General features: G+C 43.9%; 2 protein-coding genes across 2 annotated transcripts; one reads left to right on the top strand and one right to left on the bottom strand.

The window, feature by feature from the left end:
* Window positions 1–140: 140 nt before the first annotated feature.
* LOC122614519 (vitelline membrane protein Vm32E) lies at window positions 141–605 on the bottom strand. The gene has a single exon (XM_043789120.1). It carries the CDS (start codon window positions 562–564, stop codon window positions 211–213), a length of 354 nt encoding a protein of 117 aa, XP_043645055.1. The 5' UTR covers window positions 565–605; the 3' UTR covers window positions 141–210.
* Window positions 606–8249: 7644 nt separating this feature from the next.
* LOC122614414 lies at window positions 8250–9355 on the top strand. Its single transcript, XM_043789010.1, has one exon. It carries the CDS (start codon window positions 8417–8419, stop codon window positions 9215–9217), a length of 801 nt encoding a protein of 266 aa, XP_043644945.1. The 5' UTR covers window positions 8250–8416; the 3' UTR covers window positions 9218–9355.
* Window positions 9356–17532: the final 8177 nt, after the last annotated feature.

Here is a 17532-nt window from a genome sequence, read left to right as displayed (position 1 = left end):
AAAAACAGACGACTAGCTGACAGTTGTATGCCGGTTTTTCACATGTTCTGTTTGGTGTTTTAAAGGAATCTGAAGGAAATTAAGTAGTAATTTTACATATCCCCAAGCATTTTTCTTTCACAGAAAAGTACACTTATTCATGAGTTCTCCAAGCAGTTTAATTCCAGCGTATAAAGTCCAATTACAACATACACGTTTATCAATTGGCCACTAGTACTGTTGACCCTGGATTCCCTGGCCCAAGCCGCGCAGCTCCTCCATCAAAGCCGCCATTCCAATGCGCTGGTGGAACTGCTGCACCTGCTCCCTGCTGGGATTTCCCACGTACTGGGGCACCTGCTCCGTGTAGGCGCCGGCGGAGCCGTAGGCTGGAGCCTCCTGGGCACAGGGAGCCGGGGCCAGATTGGGCTGGCAACTGAACAGGTAGTTGGTGGGGCAGGGCGGTGCCGGGTAGCCAGAAGGAGCAGCGTACGCAGGAGCTGCAGCTGGAGCTGGAGCTGCATAGGGGCAGGAAGCAGCGGCAAGGGCCACAAACGCAACGAGGGTGAAAGCGACGATCTTCATGTTGAGCAATGTGATTTACAACTGTCGATTTAGAAACCGAAAGTGCCATTCTTATAGCGTCATGCGTTTACTTAAAGAAAACTCGGCATTTTTCACATAGGCTTCAAAAAATGCAGTGCCATCACATAGCAGGCAAGTTAAACTGGGCGAAAAACTAGAATTAATCAGACGATTATCACAATATGGCAAAAAATTACTGTCACCATGCAGTCTGTCCCCGTTTTGCGGCTTAATAGCAGAACAATTAAATAAATACGTCCAAAGTGCAGTGCAAAATGAATTTGCCCATTTATTGAATCTCAGCTGATTATTGACCCAATTTCTTTTAATACGATGTTAAAGTATTTCTTAAACAAATGTAAAAATTAATCTGCTGATACCTAAAATATTTAAATCCGTTTTTTAAATTATTAACCTCAAGAATGAAATAAAGAAACAATAATATTTTTTGTAATACTGTTAGCTCTCTAAATATTCTAGCGCCACCTGGCGGGCACTCGCAGAACAGATCAGGGCGCCTTAGCGAGTACACAAACCACAATCTAGATTTCGTTGTGGAGACTAGTTTATCGTATTTCAAGAGTTCGAGCTACGATAAAAATATGTTTGTAGAACTTTTCACTTTGTTAATAAAGTCATTATTAGTTTAACCTTAAAAAAATATAATATAAAGAAGTAATTCAACAATCAATTTGCAAATAATCTAGAACATTTTTATAAGTAGTATTTATTTTATAAAGAATACTTTATTATAAAATTATTATTCAAATGTTCTTTTTATAATATTTGGCATATAGAGGGCATTTTGCAAACCTGCCTGTTTCACTCCCTTATACCGTAATTGAGCAATAAATGGAAATTTTTATTAACAATTTATGACATCTTTTGGTCATAACTCCATTTGACCTGCGTCCATTTATTATGGAAATCCTAATTGACCCAAACGAATCAGTCGTAAATTTGAAAGTATAGTGCATAAATTGCAGCCCGGTTTTAAATTATATTCTATGCAAATAAGAAACATAGTTTCCTGGAAGGGTAATAAGAAAACATTTCTTGTTTAAGGAATTATTTGCATAATTGGTTTTTGGCTCGAAAGAGAAGCAAGTAGAATACATTCTTTGTTATTTTTTTTTAACTCAAGTTGTAATATTTATTATAATGATTGATGACTATCTAATTTGGGACTTGTGGCTCGTTCAGTAATTCAGTGCTTAATGCAAACGTGAACTTCTCTAATTGTGGCCTTAGTTATACAATTTGCCGATGATAACAAACTGTTTCCCATGCAACTGCCTGTCCAAATCGAAAGCCCCTCAACTTGATATTGTTTTGGATCTAACTGTGGCCGCAGGTAGCTTTCCCCCGCCGAAAAGCGAAGAGGGGAGTATACTTTAATTTGAGAAGGATCGCGACCGCTGGATTTTGGGACGGCCAATTACGCACATGCACCATATAAAACACACTACAAACTACATATGTACATATGTATGTATGTACGTATGAGATCGGAGCTAAATTTTAATCATAGGCTTGGTGGCGATCGCCTGCCGCTGGCCTTCAAAGTGGGGCACCTTCGTTTCGGAGTGGATCTTCGATGGATTTTCGGGCGGAGAGCCGTTTTGATTGCCCCCTCTAACGGTAAACAAATACCTGGCCCCGTTCTGCGTATGTGTGTGTGTGTGTATGAGCCAGACATGGCCCCAAGATATACATCTTAACTGGAACTCCAATTGAAGGCAGTCCAAGCTGGGAGTTTGGGGTAGTATCATATAGAATGGCCTTGGGATATACACATCTTAGGTGGGTTTTAATTGCTTATTGGTTCAGCAAATGATCAATGAATATTTAAGACGTAGCCTTTGTTTTATTCAGTAAGCGCATACAATCCTCAGTCCTTCCATTCTCAAATATTTTATGGCCTTATACTCCTTGGTTTTCGTTCGACTTTTTCTTAGACGATTCGCTGAGATCAGTGGCTTTAATCGGCATTTGGCTCGAGCCACCTGCCCTCGCTTAGACAGCGACTTAGACTGACCCAGCTGCTCCTGCCGTTTGCTCCTTTGACTCCTGGTCCTGCGGCCGAGGAGGAGGATCCAGATGCAGAACATACGCACACATGGGGACAACCACCAAGGGCATACAAAAAACAGCAGACAAGCCAATAACATGTCTCGGTACTTAGCGGAGGGTCCGGCGCCGGATCCACCATGGTCCTTGGTCCTCTGGTCCTTGGCCCACGGGCATCATCCTCCTCCATGCACCGAGAAAAACTTTGTTTCAGTTTCTAACTAAATGTAGAAGAACTTCCTGACTTATTTGACATACTGTACTTAAACTTGAAACTTATGTTCATCACTTCTATCTTTTTAAAACATTTTTCACTAACAATAGAATAGGTAAATCGTTGAAACTCGATCTTTTATTATAGCAGATAGTTTCACCGTTAATGAAGTCATGATTGTATTTTATTAGTGAGTTTTTGTTATGTCATACACCTCTTTTTTGCAGTGCTTCACAGGCTGGAATAGCAGTCGCTTCGCTGCAGCCTAATACTTTTTACGGCATCTAAGTTAATCAAGCCGAAAAAAAGGACTCGATGTGTTGCCACACTTTCCCTCCGGTAATTTAAGACTCTGTTTCCTTTTTTTTTTCATCACCACCAGCAGCAGGAGCAGCAGCAGCAGTCAATTATGGAATGGAGATGGAGATGGAGGACGAGATGGCACGGGGTATCCTCGAATCGCGAGCGTTGACGAAATGCCGAGCTTTGTTTTAAATTAAATTTAATTAGCAGCAAGCCGAGCGAACGAAACACCTTTCAGGTGCTCGCGATGCCTCCTTATAATTCATGCCTTCGGAACGGGGCACGTGTCCTCGTTTTTGGCCAAGAACAGAAGCAGCTGCAACGGCTCCACTACTGCGGGGTTAACAAGGCCCAAACCGATGGGGCAAGGGGAGGGGAAATGGGAGGGGGAAATGGAAATGGTAGTGGGAATGGAGGAGCTGCACATTGAGTTGCCGAGGATGAGGATGAGATCCGTGTGCAAGCAGCGCTAACAATGCCGTTATAAGTGGCCCATTAACACGGTGTCAACCGCCATGGAAGAGCAATTTCCGTCGCCATTGCCATTTATCGATTTTCAAATTCCATTCAACGGACGTATTTCAACCTATTTCAATGGGCCAGCAGCGGAAGGCGAGGCGCACTCCTGCCAGGATATAGGATATAGTCGCGTTGAATGCGATTAATGGGGCCAACTAGGCAGTGGGCGCATGCACATCCTGCGCCAGGATGTGCGGGTTGCGCCACTTGTGTGGCACAGTTGCAATACAGATGCCATTTACTCGATCGAACTTTGTTTATGGGCAGTTCAAATGGGGCATGGATAAATGCGTTCTTGCAACTAAGGAGAGTTGGTAAAACAGTTCATTGGAATTTTAATAAATATTTAATGTAATCAGTTGTGTTTGAACTTCACTCTTCAAATTTAGAGGTTTTCATTGTAGTAACTTGACGCACTTCAATTCCACTTAAGGATTCAAACTCTTATCGGATATTGTGTATTTAATGAAATGATATGATAGAAACTCCTCGGAATCAATACTCTATATATAATGATTATTTTGCAGTTATCCACCGTCTTCAATTATGAATATCTTCAATTTAAAATACCTGTTGGTTCCGCAATTCTCACGGCGTACAAAAGTGCTGCAGTGGGCTCCCAAATGGAGCTGAGCTGTAAGCCGAATCCTACTGGCTTCTGGGATCAGTTTGAAGACGTTTGGCTCAGTTGCATCTGCAAGGAACAGGAGTTAGAGTTAGTCATTAAGTAACCAAATGGCAGGCCGAACACAGGAAATCGAAAATAAAAGCAAGAAGTAAATATTTATGTGGCTATGTTTGCGTACATTCTTCGGCTCTTGCAATGAGAATTTCAAAGTCAAGGCTAACACACAAACATTTTCGCATTTCGTTTCTCCAGCTTGTCTTCTTTTCGCAATCGCTTCTTATATTTTTTACCATTTCCCATTTATTTCTTCATTTTTTTTTGGGTTTTGCAAGTGCAAGTGTGAGTATCTGTGTGTGTGTGTGGGTCTAAGAGCCACACATACGCTGCGCATGCGCACTGCGCAGTTCGAGTTCGCACTGCTGGAAGTGCTGTCCGTCCGTTGTCCGTCCGTTGTCTGTCCGTTGTTCGTCGTCCGTGTGGCGTTGTTGTGTCTGCCTCCAGTCTGCCAGACGAGCACAACAACAACTGCAGAGTGTCCTGGACTCTGGAGGCGACCCAACCAAGTGGCCGCAGCTTGCCGCTCACTTGCTCGTTCTCAAGTACAGGAGACTTTCGGCACTATGCCCATATGACACTGGCTAGCATTTGGCGTCGTTGAGAAACTACTATTATCTTGTATCACTTTGCATACAAAGTGTATTATAACTAAACCAAACTGACTCAACGAATGTAAACAAACCAAGTATTATAAAGTTACCAAAAAATAGGGTATCTCTGGTGCAGCATATGTAGTATATTTCAAGCTAAACATTTCAAGTAAGTAGAAGTGTGGGTACTTTACATGAAATAATTTACGTTTTTTCCGAACTAATTTAAAAATTTAAAATTTTGTTTGCTTATTATTTTTCTTACTGTATTAAATTTTTAAGCGAATTACTGGTTCCCCTTGCCAAACTGCTTATTGCTGTTGCTACTGTGGCTGAAGTCGAATGGGATGTCATGTGTTGGCCAGCGCAGTCGTGGAATTCAATTTTTTAACAAACTTGAAAATAAAGTCAGGCAAGATAAGGCAAAAATCAAGGGGAAGGGATGCAAGTTGTTCGGCGTGGCAGACAAGTCCCAGACATGTTCACATGCCATTAGATGCTGGTGCGCATTTTTCGCGTGTATCTCATGGATTGTGGTTGTCGCAATTGCACAGGGTTGTCACCTGCACGGCAGAGTGCCGGGTAATTCTTTTTGTGGGTTCAATGACCTGCCACGCCCCACCCACACGAGCACTAATACACTCTCATTACGCCAAATTCCGTATAAAGTGGGCATGACTCGCCGAAAACCCCACCGTCATCCCATGCGAACTGTCCAAATCGATCAGCCTTGATGAGGGTCCAAGTGCACGGGTAAGATTGGGATTGGGGATTGTTGGAGGAAGGCGGAAGGAGGAAGGAGGGGTCCAGGAACCACTTTTGCAATAATACTTAGCCCCACAATTGTACGGAGTATATACGAGAAAGTTGAGAGTGGCGAACTAATCGGGCGAATAAGAAATGGCATTCCCGTTTATTAATCAAATTAATGCATATTTATCGCTTGGAGAAATCAATATCTATAGCTTATATCATTCAGATGTAACATGTTCTTAAATATCACATTTCTTTATATTTATAATTTAATGATATCTACGGCTTATCTCATTCAGATGTAACATATAGATACATATAACGATAGGGCTTTTAACTAACTTAAGTAAATGTTACATTACAATTTTAATTATAAACCAGATGTCAACAGCTTTTAAATGGAGACCATACTGCCAGCGGTGGGAAAGTCATTTCAAAAGCATAATGCCCAGAAAAGTGGTGGCCTTCAAAGAAGAGTCTGCTGCCCTCCATCCGCACTTGCAGCTCCTCCATTCCTGCACTTTGTGCCTTCCCTGCAATTAAGATTTTGGGGTCCACACCCAACGAGCTGCGACAAAAGAAGCACCGAGGAGTGCAAGGTGGGGAAATCTGCGGTCAGACTTTTGGGGTTTGAGGTTTGGGGCTTTGGGGGCTTGGGCTTGAGTCTTGGTCTGTGTGCTGGATTCGGTGAAATATTTCCGCCGCCGTCGACGGTCCTGCATGTTAAGTGCGCTTTATATTAATTTTATAATTCATAATTGCATCATGTTGCTCACATTTCTGCGCCAAAACGCAATGGAATTTAATTAAGTTAGCCCTGCAGGTGCCGACGCTCCTTTGTGTGCAGTTCTTCTTTTTATGTCCAAGGCCCCAGGTACCCGGCTTGAATTCTGATTAGTCACTGCCATCAAAGGGTATAAACTTTTGCTGAATGTACAAACAATATATTTACAATTTATTGTTATATTTGTATTGCCCTGCACCGCTTTAGAGGGATATTCTGTGGCAATTAATTGCAATATGTTTGCTTATTAAATAATAGGATTCCGGAATTAGAGAAGCTATTATGAATGGCCTACATTTATAAAGATTTAACTATTACAGACTTGGCCTGAGTTGCGTTTTGATCCGAATTCTACCACCCCCTGAGTTCAGTTTATGGCCAAAATGGAGGCTGCATGTGAGCATAACTCCAACCATGTGGCCAAGTGGCCATGTGGCATGGATGAGGGGCAGGAAAGCGGGTGGGATGCCCACAGGCATCGCATGCTGAGTCAGATGGGAGTGCTCCTCGCGCATTTGCTCGAGATGGAGATGGAGATCGAGGCTGGCGGATGGCGAATGGCGAATGGCGGATGGATGGACATGGACGCCTGCACTTATTAATGCTTAATAAATGGCATTTCATTTCTTATTATTCCCGGACTCGGGACGAAACGTGTTGGAGGATTTTATTGCACTGCCTGCCTGCCTTCTGCCGACTGCAGTTGTTGTCGTGGTTAATGCGAGTCGATATATTGGCCATGACTAAGGATGCAGATGCACGAAGGGCCTGGCCTGGACCGAGTTGGCCCATACCATTCCATTGCCAGACCGGAGTCAGTCAGTCGCTGTGTGCTAAAGTAATTATTTCATTTGAGCCAACAATGAGGCTGCAACTCTGAGTGCCGGCCAAGTTCGCCGAGATGGATGATTGACGAGTGGAAATTAAAGAAGCTGGCGGCTGCAACTGTCCAGTCCAGTCCAGTCCCAGTCCGGTCCAGTCCAGTCCGTTCGCAATTTCAGTACTAAAAACCCGCTGCCCAATGTGTCCGATCCGAGCAGCATCTTTTAACGACCAGCGTCCGCTCTTAAAGTACTTGGAATGTAAATGAAGCGGGTGCAACTCCACCTTTTTTACTTAACTCCACTCTACTCCACTGCACTCCACTCCACTCCATTCCACCCATCAACTTATTCGTCGTCCAGCTCCATTTGCCCCGTTTCGAGGTCACCGCGGTGGTCGTTGCACCCACGCGCCATTTCCCAGACACCTGAATGCTCTCACCTCGATTTCGCATGCAAATTATTTATTATCTCTCTTTGGGAGAGCTTAATGCATTAAGACGACACCATACTTAATTGTTCCCATTGACTAGAATTGACATGTCCTGCAAATATTTTGTTGCCAGCTTCAAATATAGTTTAAACTGTTTGCTTAGACATGAATCATATACACCACATAATAAGTTAGAAGTTACGCGATTTTCTAGATTATTAAAAGCAAAAATTATACAGATTGTGTATATGTTGGTTTTAAGTGTTAACTACATCTGCAAGCTGTTCTAGCATTAATTTAACATGTTTTAGCAGACACCTAATATTTAATTAGAAAAAGGCAGAACTATCAGTATCATAATTTCTATTCTTACAATTTCTAGAGCATTTTCAAATTTCGCGCTCTATATTTATCGGTATATCAACATGCGCAACGGCACTCTGGTATTTTGTGGTATTTTTCATGGTATTTTCAGAATGCCTGCAATTGCCTAACGCGTGGTTCACATTACAAAAAAGTTGAGGACGCTGGTTTTTTATCATTGAAACGCTTTTTAAACCACTAAAACAAGGAAAATAGCTGAATAAAAAGCTTGTGCGTGACAGAAAAGAGTTGGCGAATTGCAGAGGAGCAAGTGCATCATAATCAGCGGACGTGAGAACCGTCGAATAAGCGAGGAAATGCAGCAAACCAATGCGGCTTCTGGCGGGGATGCCCTGCTCCCATTGCGCGCCTGCAGCACCGCCGGCTGCAAAGTGGCCACCGTGGTGGAGAAGACGAAGCGGAAGTGCTCCCAGTTCGTGTCCGCGCCGTACATAATGCCCAAGCCACTGGTCGTCAATGGGCACACATCGATCTTTCAAGTGGGCGGCGAGATGGCCAAAATGGGCGACATTCCATCGCTTTCGCAAATGAGCGGTGGTGATGGTGGACAGCTGATATACCGGATAAAGCCGGGCACCCATGCCCATGTCATCAACTATGTGCTCATCGACGAGGGCTCCGATTCGCTGGAGAAGGCCAGATCCGGCGACCAGGAGGCCATGCGTCTGCTGCTGGAATCGCAGCGCGACAGCGCCGTGTCCAAGCTGCAGAAGTTGATAGCCAACCATAAGGGTGGTCCGCCCTCGGGCTTTATGGCGCATCCCGCGCTCATGGCATCACGGCAAGTGGCCTCCGTCCCAACGCCGGGCGGCAGCACTTCCGTGGCCACCGGACATGTGACCACTCGTCAAATCCATCCGGACTTCTCCATCGCCAGCGTGGAGGGTGCGGTACCCTTTACTCGCGCTGTTCCACCCTCCGTGGTTGGGAATCCTTCAGCTCCAGTTCCAGCTCCAGCTCCAGCTCCAGCTCCAGCTTCCTCTGCCCCTCCGCCAGCTGTCAGTGCAGCTCAAGCCGATTCCGTGGATCGCCTCCAGGCGGAGCTCGTCGAGCTGCGACGCACGGTGGCGCGCTTGGAGGAGAATAGTCGCCGCTAGATGACCGACTTTCCTTTGCGAAGGTATACTTTAGTTCAGCCAAAAACGCTTGGGGCAACTTCACAGCGCCCCACCCTAAATATAGTTAGTCTAAGCCACTGAGACATTGTTAATTCAAATAAATTGTGTATAACGATATTGTGTGTTGCCTTGTTCAAATGTTTTCTTAAAGTGTATCCATATATGTACTTCTGAAGTTTGTCAATCAAAAACTAGTGAGGAATCTGATTGCTGAGCTAATAATTATGTTAGATAAACAGATCTATATCAACTCAAAATCTGCTATATAATTTATACATACAGGAGATATTTTCATACAATTAAGACTCTAAAATACAACATTGTTCTTTTTTTTAAACAAAATAGTTCAAAAAATTACCAATGTAAAAATCATTACTTAAGTTGATATATGCTTTACAAAAAACTGTCCGTAAAAACAGGTAAATAGATTTAATGAACCTTATAAGCTTTGCCATTATATAACTACGCATGTAGCTAATACCCTTGCCATGTCGGAATCATATCAGTTTCGAAAAGGATATTAGTTTCTGGCAGGCAAACGGGCCAAAACATCAAAGCCCCGAGGTTCGGTGTGGAAGTGCCGCGACGTAGACCTGTCCAGTTGGACGGGCGGTGTGCGGACGAGCCCAGTTTCCGATTCCTGGAAAGGCTCGCCGATCCCCAAGCCCAGCTGACGGAGGGTGGGGAGGGGAGACAAGGCAAGGGGCAACACATCCAAATGGCCAACTGCGCTGTTTACTCGCCGTTTTAGGCAAGTAGTGCGCAACTTTGAAAGCCTGCTATGGCTTGCCCCATTCCCTGTACCCCTAAAAAAACCCTACAAAAATCGCCATTTTTCGAAGTTAACATTTTTTATGTTGGCAGAAAGTGAAGAGACCGAGTCGAGTCTTAAGGAGCCGTAAACGTGGCATTTTATGTGTCATCAACGGAGGCGGTGGAGGCCACACTCTCGTTCCGGTCGCGAAAACCTTGCAATCGAACGTAAATTAATTTTTATTGCTCGCAAATGCGGCGACTGTCCCGAGTTGGCCATCAAATTATCCAGATCCCAATCCCTGCCACACATGAAAGGTGACATCCCCCATGGATGTACCCATCTATGGGCGGCGATCTGAATTGGCCACCGAAATGGCTGCAGCGAAGAAAACCTTCAAATCAAGTTGATTAAAAGATTTATTTCTTAGGTATAAAGTTTAGTTTAAGAATATATTCAAGACAATATCCACATATTCACTTAATGAGCTAAGCAACGATTTATTTTTTTAAGAAACAAGGACACATTTATTCCTGCAATATTCATGGAAAGTTATGAGTGTATGCTATGCCAAGTAGTAACTTTTCCCTGACAAAGTCCTTGCCATACTGACTCCCAACTAAATGGCAGAGATGCGTTTGCTTTTCTGGGATAAGTAAACAAATAAATTTATGCGTGCTTTGCATAGGTGGACAGACAGCAGGTACAGGCGCAACTACTTAACCGCCGCCGCCCGAGGATCAGGACTCAATTGTGGGGAATCAAATTCGATACGCCAGCATGGAGCGAGAAGATGCTGATGAGCAGAAGTGCCTGATCCTCGCCGGGGTTGTATAAAAAGTAACGAATGTGCGCAATAATAAAAATCATTAAAATAAAAATGTTTATGAGAAGGCATAAACACGACTTTATGGAGGGGGAGCGAGAAAGGAGCATATGGAGTTGGGACACTTGATGGCCGAGCTGGCTGGACAGAGAGTCACCTGAGGAGCAGAGGATCGCGGCACGCGGGTGTCAATGGGCAGGAGTAGTAGTAGTGGTAGTAGTCTGCGCACTCGGCGACGAGGAGGACACGAGAGCCAGCCGGTTGGGTTTTTGGGATGCTAACTCATTTTGGCGGCGGCTTCTGCCGCCGAACTGGGATCTGGTGCGAGGCATACGAGGGATTGGACCTCAGGCGGCAGCTCCAGGAGACCGGGATTGTGGGAAACGGGGGGCGGTGGAACTGGAGGGGGGAACTGGCAGGGCGAGGAGCAGAAAGCAGGCGCAGGCGCTCGGCTCAAAAATAATTTGCAATTTCTTGGAAATACTCACTTTTGAGCTGCCTGCGCGAACTTCGCTGCTGTCGTCGCTGGCGCAGCTTTTCAAGAACTTTTAGTGCATAAAAGGTGGCGGCGGAGAGTGCAAAATGCACTGAGAGAAACTCGCAATCTACCCATTACCAATGTGTCAGTTAAAGATACTTTTAGTATTCGCACAGATTTAGCAAAGGTTTCCTTTAAAATGTGGCAAACTCCAAAGAGTTTATATAAACACTAACAAAAAATTTTATTTAATCTTAGCGACCTAATTGTTTATGCTTAATTTTTTTCATGTTTAAAATGTGTTTAATTTAAATCACTTAAATTTTTTCCAGTGCTGGGAAGTGGCCGTAATGAAAATTAAAATACGAAACACTCAGCCAAAGGTCGGTTTGGTTTGCTTGGATGGTCGGTCGGAGAGAGGGAGGGGTGAGAGGTGGTGCCAGGAGCCAATGAGCGGTACAGGGTGTCCCCTGGCTAAGGATACCCCTGCCATCCCCCCCAACCTGGCCAGTACCCCTTGGGAGGCTCCAAGTGGTGAGTCGGTCGCTCGTTCGGATTGCTTGTCGTTATCTTGTCATGTCAAAATGGTCTTACGAAAATGTATCTTTTGTATTCCAAGTGCAAATGAGCAGCACAGATACAAAACAACGTGGGGATAGCCCCCCTCACACACATCCCCCCGCCGCCCATGGAGCGCAGTGGTCAGCATTTTGTTTCGCGTCTTTTTCGCTCAGCTTCGATTTTTATTTGTTTTGCTCACTCGCAATTTTTATGCCTTTATTGTGTTTACTTTTTGCCATCGCCGCTGCCTTTTGGCCGCAAATGCTTTTAAGACTTTAAGACTTTTTAGTTTGTAGTTGAGCGTACAAATTTGTGGTGGAACTGGATGGGCTTGGGGATCGCACTCGGGATCGGGACGGGTTCGGGTTCGGGATCGGGTAGGGATCGCTGTAGGGATCGAGTATCTGTATGCTGGCTCAGTGGCCGAATGCTGTAGCTGAAGCTGAAGTTGAAGTTGAAGCTGATGATGACACAACATGAAAAGGTAAAGCACGCTGAAAAATATTAAATACGCTACGTCGCTGCCTCTTGACAGGGGACGTAAATTTGCTTTTGCCAGCGCACCCCTCTTATCCCCCACACACCCAACGCCCCTGCCCCTGCTCCTGATCCTACCCCTCCCCCTTTCCCTTCTCCTGCCCTTGCCACAGATTGTTTAATTGCACACGAGATCGGATGGGACTTGGCGACCTGGGCGACTGGAGCGGAGAAAGGAGGAGCCTCTTCTCAGGATCGCGCGGCAATTAAAATAGAGTGTAAGTTAAGGATGCATAAAACGCTCATCTTTATGAAGCTGCGTATTGTCATTCCCACAGCGACTACATGGCGTTCTTGGCCGGAATGTAATGGCCCGATTTGCCAGTGGCAATAATGCATAGTTGGGGTTTCATTGGTTCAAGGAATCCAGATTTACAGATAAGTGCCTGATTACTTTACCTTTGGGATGATGCCCTCGAAGCTCCTTCGAAATGTCTCTGTCCTTCTTTAAAAACAACTTTGCGAAAAAGTACCTACCATTTTATCTTTACACAGAAAATGGGGTTTGCAAATTTACTTAAAATGTATCTGCGTTACGTTCTCATACGTTCTCATTCTATGTACTACTTTCTTGAAGGACAACGTCTTAACTTCCCTTTCAATTTTGAAATGTGCCAAGTTTGCGGGCAAATTGAAGAAATGAAGTTAATTAAATTTTGGCTGTGCCGCAAACAAGCGAATATCCATTTCTCATGTGAAGTCAAAATCAAATCTTGCATATCGCCGCCCCCACACAGACTTGGCACCGAAACAAATCCCAAAACTAAACCAAAAAATAAAGAAAAAAATGGGGAAAAAGCATATGTGAACGAGTTTAGAAGCATAACTTGCTCCCATTTCCCACAATGGCCCAATTGTGGTGAGGGACAAAGTCGGATGTGCACTGCGACAAAATACATACCATGAAGTTTCTCAATCTTCATGAAAGAGTATCTTGGATAATTAAATATGTATCATTTTTATCAGATAAAAAGCAAAGTTTTATTTAATGCAAATATCCTTCCTTTGGAAATTCTTCCCAGTGTATATTTGAGCAGGGGATCGTTTTCTGCAGTGCCCCACATAGCAGAGTCAACAAAACGAGCCAAGTCTCGCTCCTCCGAGGAGAATAACAACTTGCAGGGGCTGTCGGCATCGTTCTTCGCCTTTCCCATCTTCGTCCTACCGCATTCTAAGTTCTATTGGCACAAAGACCGAGTTTCGCTTTGCGGTTCTTCGCTTTGACTTTCCCATGTATCGCAACGCGAGTGAGTGCCTGTGCAGATACAGATACAGCTACAGCTACAGATACAGATGCGGATGTATCTGTTAGATACGCTCCGATACGCACACAGATGCAGCGAAACTCGTTTCGCGATCTGGGTCCGTGAACAGAGATTATAGGACCTGGTACTTCACTCTTCACTCTCTCCCCTTCGCAACCCGATGGCTCCATCACTTTGGTAGCGCCTTCTTCAGCCGGCATAGTTTGCATTTTCAAGGTCGATCTGCCTGCCTGCCCTGCACATGTATCTGTATCTGTATCTGTGTCTTGTGGCAGAAGCTTGTGGCTGCTTCTGCAGAATTTCGCAGCGTGGATATTAGTTATATCTCAGTATCTCATGTGGTCTAATGAGCACATGGCCTGATATTACAAATCTGCTGCCAAGTAAAAAAAAATCTCAGTGACTGCGACTCTTTATAGCTGTGCGCTCATTGCAGCTCAAATTTGTTCAGACATTTACTCCTGCTGAAATAAAGAATCTTTTTTATTAGCCCCGGAGATATGTGAAATCCGAGTCAGTTGGATTGCGTATGTATGTGTGTGTGTCTGTGTGTGTGGAGGATTCCTTTGCCTGCATGGTGCAACATTTCGCGCTGCAGGCACTCGGCCCCCGTCATCGTGTTGCCCGTTTCCTGTTCACCGATGCCGCGATGCCGCGGCTGACTCACTGCCTCCGAATGCCCGGATACATTCCCTTGCCCCCCTGAATTCCCCACTTCCCCACCATTGCCAAACACATACCCATTCATCCATTCAGTGGCATTAAGGCCGAAGGGGTTCGACTCGCCTCCATTATTTGGTAGCTGGAGCCAAAATAATTGTGATTGCACCGCGAACTTATCCAACTTCTTGCAACATTATTCATGCATTTCATTGGAAAACTTTGTGAGTAATTTCGACCACGAGCTGGGAAATTGACGGTAAAAAATGTGAATCAATACGTAATGTCGGTGTTCCACAAAATCCTTGCAGGTATTTTCACGCTTTTCGTTCAAAGTGCTGTAATTCAAGTTTGCTCTGAGTTTTACTTGTATTGAAACTTATTCATTGTTCGCTCCTAGTTGTAACTCATAAGTAGTAAATCCGAGAAATTCCAACAATTCTGAACGATAATTTTTGTTGAGCACGCGTTTACCAGAAACCACAATCTTGTGTCTTTTATGTACGAATTGAAACAATTGGCATCTACATACTTTGCCCATTTATGCGACTGAATTGCGTTGCTTATCTTCTATCAAGTGCAACATTTACCATGAATTTGAAAAGATGCACAAATTACAGCACTTGTTCATATGTGGCACAATTCGTTAATCTAGGAATGGAAACAGTACGAAAATGCTGGCAGGACGCACGTCCGAGGATACGTGGCGAACAAAGGACACCGACGGCATGCATGCGGACAATTGCAGTTCCCAGAAGCGAAGGACAACGGGGGCGGGAACCGAGTCCTGCATGTCCTGCTATCTTGAGTGCGAAATCACGTTCGACAAATGCGATTTGGGTACTCCAGTTCTTTCTTAACTACGAGTATAATTGGACCAAATGATCAGACAACACCTGCTGATTAGATTCCCGATCATGGGCATCCACATCGATGGTGCACAAATCCTTTCCAGTTCGGGGAATTCCCACAAAATTGTTACCGAAGTAAGATGGTTTGGACAATAAAACACGTTCGTTACTAAGCTGCCATCGATCGGTGCAATGAACTTTCCAAAACTGAGAAGAAATTTCCAACTCTTATTCAAATTTCTTCAGTGGGCATTTATGGGCTGCGAAAGGGAACTATGTATATGGATGGTAGTAATAATAAGCGAAATAAGAAAACTGGAAATAACACACAAATAGGCAATCAAACGATATTTAATTTTATACAGAGAACATGTCTCCACCGTACCAATCTCGTAAAGCCCCTCATCCCCATCCCCCAACCACAGCATCCGCCACTTGGTTGCTCCCCGCCTCCGATTAGCATAACATCAACTGGACTTGAACTGGGATGGGGACTGGGACTTGGATTTGGAATTGGAATTGGAATACCAATGAGCATGGTAATGGCCATGGCAGATGGTAGAACTAGCCGACCACGAATTCTAAGAGATACTCTCGGCCAAATACATTAATTAATAACTCCCATGAAACCAGCGACAAGGCATTATTCATACATCTCGCTGTTGTACGTGGCAAGACAAACTGAATATGCAAAAGCAAAGAATGTGCCACAAATGGAATTTGGCAACGGTTAGTGGCTTTGTTCAGTGATCTATTGCTTGGGTCAATTTCTTTGTTGGAAAGAAATCAACTTATGGATAGGAGTACAAATTGTTTGCCTGACTAAAACTGAAATTGGTTTGCTCTAGAGACCAATCGCCACCTCCACACTAGTAACCAAGTTGAATGACCTTTCCTTGTGGACTTTAGCTTTATTAACTGTGCTATATTTTCAGTAATATCTTTGACTATTTCAGTTTATCCCATGAAAACGTATCTCAAAGTTTATCCAACAGTGAATTTATGATTTGTTTTTCCGCTAATGGTCAAATAATCTTAGTCTTCTATACCATTACCACTTTACTCATTACCATAGAGTTTATTGATTTCCTCGACTGGGCGCGTTGTCTTTGTAGTTGGGAATCTTATTTTTGATACCAAGCATTAAACCCAAAATTTACATAATTTGATCGAGCGGTACCAGCAATGGAGATGCATTCTTTACGACCCTCTCGCATTGGATTGAGGCTGGGAAATTATTACGAGGAAAACGATACCCGACCAACAGATTTCCCCCCATCACCCATCTGGCCACAAAATAATGAACAAGACGCTTTCTTTCCAACTCTCCATTTATCTGGCAAGAGGATCTCGGAATTATATAGTATACCATAGTAGAGAGAGAGAGAGGGACTAGACAAATGTTATTACCAAAAACGAAATACGAAAAACGGAGACAACGACCGACCCCAAAGATCTGTGACTAAATTTATTCAAAAGCGATTCGAAAAACGAAAAACGTCGCAATGCCGCTGTATCTTTCTCCCCTTTCATCGTTAATTTGAAACAGTTTGATACTTATGCACATACACACAGAGCCCAGCGAAGTGGATACCCGTGCAGCCAATCCAAAAGGTAATTCTAATACGTGTGACTGCCATTAGGCAGAAGTACTTTGGAGAGCCGCCGCCGGCAGAAGACCCCTATCCCAATTCCAATCCCTCGATAGATATATCCATCCCGAGTAACCTCATCACGGCAGAGCTCTTCCATATCTCCATGGCCACGTCGCCGGGTTGCCCCTCGTTGTGCCATCCACTTTCTTTCACCTACAAGATTTATCGCTCCGTATTTGTATTATTTTTAGTTGGCTTATGTCAGCCACAGATATATGTGGATCCCACTCCAGCCGAATATTTTCCTTCGGCTGCACACATTCGTACCTGAGATAGTTAGCTTTTACATCTGTGACATTCTGGTACGGTATAATTTATTGGATGGGGAAAGAAAAACGTCTAAGGCCATCGAAAAAGATGTTGGTAACTAAAATAGGCTTGATTTTAATACAATAATATACCTCTAATATTAGTTAACAAATAATAATTGTAGTTCATTGTAATCAAAAAGAGTTTTCTTAATGAAATCGAAGTAACATTTTGAAAAACGTAAACCACAAACATCTAAATTTATCCAGACCTTCATAGCATTTACTCCAATCTTAATCACTTGAACTAATCCCAAGTTCCGTAATAGAAAACTAGTTTAGTTTGGTAACCATAAATATTCCAATCGCTTCCAGTTGGACAGACATACATACATAATTTGGTGAAGTGCCCGAAGTTTTGTAAACCGATTTCAACCATGATACCATGATACGATGATA

Source organism: Drosophila teissieri, chromosome 2L, assembly GCF_016746235.2.
Source record: "Drosophila teissieri strain GT53w chromosome 2L, Prin_Dtei_1.1, whole genome shotgun sequence".
NCBI classification, from domain to species: Eukaryota; Metazoa; Arthropoda; class Insecta; order Diptera; family Drosophilidae; genus Drosophila; species Drosophila teissieri.
The sequence above is the reverse complement of the archived record's forward strand: the minus strand, read 5'-3'. Positions and strand labels throughout refer to the sequence as shown.

Coding starts and splice junctions, on each gene's coding strand:
- LOC122614414 (XM_043789010.1), top strand. CDS start 8,417: ATGCAGCAAACCAATGCGGCTTCTGGCGGGGATGCCCTGCTCCCATTG.
- LOC122614519 (XM_043789120.1), bottom strand. CDS start 564: ATGAAGATCGTCGCTTTCACCCTCGTTGCGTTTGTGGCCCTTGCCGCT.